Consider the following 3,644-nt stretch of genomic DNA (forward strand, 5'->3'; position numbering starts at 1 on the left):
CAGTTAACACAGTGGCCTTCAGGAGCCCGCTCCTACATGTAAGTCATCTGGGGGAAAAAGAATAAAATAAATTTAAATCATTTGGGGGTCCAGCAAGTCTCTTGACAGACTCGGGCTTAACAAGTTCCATCAGGATGCCTCCTAGCAGGAAAGCCGCACAGGAACTCCACTGTGGTCGCCTCATTCTATGGAGGAGGCCACGGAGTCCCAAGGGCGCAAAACGAGCTGCCCTCGCGTTAGTAAAGGGCAAAGCCTCAGAAGCCTACGTTTCATACCGAGAGGGCCCCGGGGCCTCTGGGACCGAGCAGCGGAGGATGGCAGCGAGAATCAGGCACGCGCTGACTCTCCCGGCCTCCTGCCAGAGTCACGTGACTGGGGCGGGCTCGAGGCCCGGAGGAAGCGGAAGTCCGACACCCGGTTGGGGGGGGGTAAGCCCTCCCCCGGAAATCACGCCTCTTTCCGGAGCCTGCTCCCGGAAGTGCTGCTGTTTGTAGCGGGCGTGATGGCTTCAAGGTTACTTCGCGGAGTTGGAGCGCTGGCCGCGCAGGCCCTTAGGCCCCGCGGTCCCAATGGAGTCGCCGCGGTGCGCACCATGGCATCTGGAGGTACTCGGCCCGCTCGGCGCGTCAGGGACCGGCGCCTCTGCCCTCCCGGGGTAGTGCCAGGGCAGCGAAGCGGGGCGGGCCGTTCAGCTCCTCGGGGCCCCAGTGACTGCTCCGGGTCCCTGAGTGCCTCAGGCTCGGCGGGCGTCTCCCTGTTATTCCTGGCCGCTTGTGCTGCCGCCCACCGAACTGACCCCCGCTGCGGAAGAATCCTCAACTGAGGTGCCGGGTGACCTTGGGGGACAGGGGTTGCAAGCGGGATGCGGAGAGGCCAAGCTGCGCTTCAGACCCGCGCTCACATCAAGTTGGATGAACCCCACTAGGACTCTGACTTACTTTTAGAAAAAATGTGTAGAAATATTGGTCTCCGTGGTTGAAGGAAGAAAAGATTACTCTGTGCTGCCACTTTGGAGATCATGACAGTGGTTCTTAGGAGAGTGTGTTTGAGTAGCCCTTAGGAGCTTGTAAACTGTATGTAAACATTCGTGTATATGCATTTTTCGTCTTGATAATTCAGACAACATCATAATTCACGTTTTTTCCTTTAGGTGGTGTTCCTACTGATGATGACCAGGCGACTGGGCTGGAGAGGGAGGTCATGATAGCTGCACGGAAAGGACTGGTGAGAAACTCCTTTCTGCGCCTTCTCGGGAGTTCATGGTCTTGGATGATGGAATCAGGACGGTCTCCTCTCTGGTAGCATTTGAGATAGGGAACCTGACTTGTGTGGGAACGGTACCACTAGCCTTTGGAGGGTAGGGATCATTTGGCATAATGGCTTAATTCTTTTTCAGGACCCATACAATATGCTAGCCCCAAAGGCAGCTGCAGGCACCAAGGAAGACCCTAACTTAGTCCCATCTATCACCAACAAACGAATAGTGGGCTGCATCTGTAAGTACCTCACCACTATTTTTTTGTCCATTTGTTGAATATATTCTATACAGGATGTCAGTAAGATGTTTCAGATCTTTTGTGTGTATGGGGGGTGTGTGTGTGTAAAGGGGATATATGTGTAAATGAGTTATTCTCAGGGTCCCCTGGCCCTTTCAGACTTCATTAACCTTCATTAATTAAGTAGGTTGTCCTTACTGTAAAGAGGCATAGAACATCAGTAATACCAGCTCACTGGGGATGCAGCATGAAGGAGTATTCATCCAGAAGATATTTATTGTACTTCCTCTTTGCCAGATACCATTTTAGGCACTAGGGCTATATATCAGAATGGACTATGCTTTGGGATTCTACATAGACAGAGGAACTGCTAGAACCTAATAGTGACTCTGATGTGAGCCCATAAGTAAACTCAGGGCCTCATTTCTTCATCTGAAAAGTGGGGAAGGAGAGAGCTTGAATTGATCTCTTTTAAGATGTCAGCCATAACTGTGTCTTAGAGGTGTCTGAGGAGGTTAATATTGGAAGTCTCCACTTGTAGGTTGGATGGCCTTCAACCACCTTTTCCCTTTCAGGTGAAGAGGACAATAGTACCGTCATCTGGTTCTGGCTGCACAAAGGCGAGGCCCAGCGATGCCCTAGCTGTGGAACCCATTACAAGCTGGTGCCTCACCAGCTGGCCCACTGAGCCTTTGCACTAACTTACTCAAAATGTGCTGTGAAGTTTCTTCTTTCCAATAAAGACTAGCCATTGTGTTGGCTCCTTCTCCCATAGTTGGCTGGTCTTATTTCTATCCTTTATTTTTTGGGAGGCATGGATTCTTACGTTGGGAATAGCTATCTGTTAATATTATTTTGCCATCCACGTGCTTGTGTATGCTGAGATTGACAATCCCATAATACAATGATTGGGACCATCTGCCATAGCACATAGCACATAGCACTTTCCCATAGGGAAAGCATGGGCTATGGTGTCAGGCCGACTGCACTTGTAATATTGGCTCCATCATTTAGCTTTGTCACTGGGAGCATGCCCTCTGAGGGTAGGTTACATTTTCAAAAAAACCAAACCTTGTGAGGTGTTAGAAGTAATAAATATAAAGAGCCTGGCAGATGGCTCACAGTATTGTTATAAAATAGGGTGACCTTGTGACCAGAATCTTGGGGGCTTTGAAGACTTGAGGTTCAAGGTATGGTTCATGGGGATACCATCAGCAAAATCCAGAATATGAGACAATTCCAGAAACCAATGACCAGTTTCTTCAAATAAATTGCTGTGAGGAGGGGCACCTGGCTGGCTCAGTTGGTAGAGCATGCTACTCTTGAACTCAGGGTCATGAGTTCAAGTTCCACAGTGGGTGTGGAGCCTACTTTATTTTTTTTTTTAATATTTTATTTATTTATTTGACAGCGCGAGCAGGAACACAAGCAGGGGGAGTGGGAGAGGGAGAAGCAGGCTTCCCGCTGAGCAGGGAGCCCGGGGCTTGATCCCAGGACCCTGGGATCGTGACCTGAGCCGAAGGCAGACACTTAATGACTGAGCCACCCAGGCGCCCCTGGAGCCTACTTTAAAAAAATAGTTTAAAATTAAAAAATTGCAATGAGTGAAAAAAGAGTAGGGAGAACCTATCAAGTGAAATGGATGTGAGGGAGAGAACAAGAGCAAAGCGTGGACCTTGTTTGGATCTTTATTTGAAGAAATGCATCTGTAAAGAAAACAAATTGAATAATTTGCACTTTGGGTATTTGACATTTAGGGATTTATTAAATTTTAGATGTTAATGGAATTAACTTATGCGTTAGAGATTCTTGGTGAGGTCCTTAGGGGTGAAGTATGTCTGGGATTAGCTTTAAAACAGTGGGAAGAAAAGGAAGAGGAGTTTGGGGTAGGAATGAGCCATTGTAGCCAGGTAGAAGAATGGTCATTATTCTACTCTTGTGTATGTTTGAACTTTATCATAATAAAAAAAATAAGAGTTGAAAGAAATTTTAGAAAGTCCATTTCGGCTACTTTATATTTGTGACAGCCTGGACAATTAAGTTCTCAAAAGCTGTTTGTAAAATGGAACTGGTTGGTACCTTTCTGTTTCTGTTGGGATTAGCCACAGAGGTGGCTTTAGTTACTTTCTCCACAAAATTGGTTCAGAC

At 47.9% G+C, this 3,644-nt stretch overlaps 1 protein-coding gene across 1 annotated transcript; it reads left to right on the forward strand.

Annotated features, from left to right (window-relative positions):
- Positions 1 to 448: 448 nt before the first annotated feature.
- Positions 449 to 2,270, forward strand: COX5B (cytochrome c oxidase subunit 5B). The gene is made up of 4 exons (XM_025868952.2): positions 449 to 605; positions 1,151 to 1,224; positions 1,397 to 1,496; positions 2,072 to 2,270. The coding sequence occupies exons 1-4, from the start codon at positions 503 to 505 to the stop codon at positions 2,182 to 2,184; spliced, it is 390 nt and encodes a 129-aa protein (XP_025724737.1). The 5' UTR covers positions 449 to 502; the 3' UTR covers positions 2,185 to 2,270.
- The last annotated feature ends 1,374 nt before the right edge of the window (positions 2,271 to 3,644 follow it).

This window comes from Callorhinus ursinus, unplaced genomic scaffold (genome assembly GCF_003265705.2).
Source record: "Callorhinus ursinus isolate GAN/ISIS: 27379988/994484 unplaced genomic scaffold, GSC_fseal_2.0 scaffold10, whole genome shotgun sequence".
Classification (NCBI taxonomy): domain Eukaryota; kingdom Metazoa; phylum Chordata; class Mammalia; order Carnivora; family Otariidae; genus Callorhinus; species Callorhinus ursinus.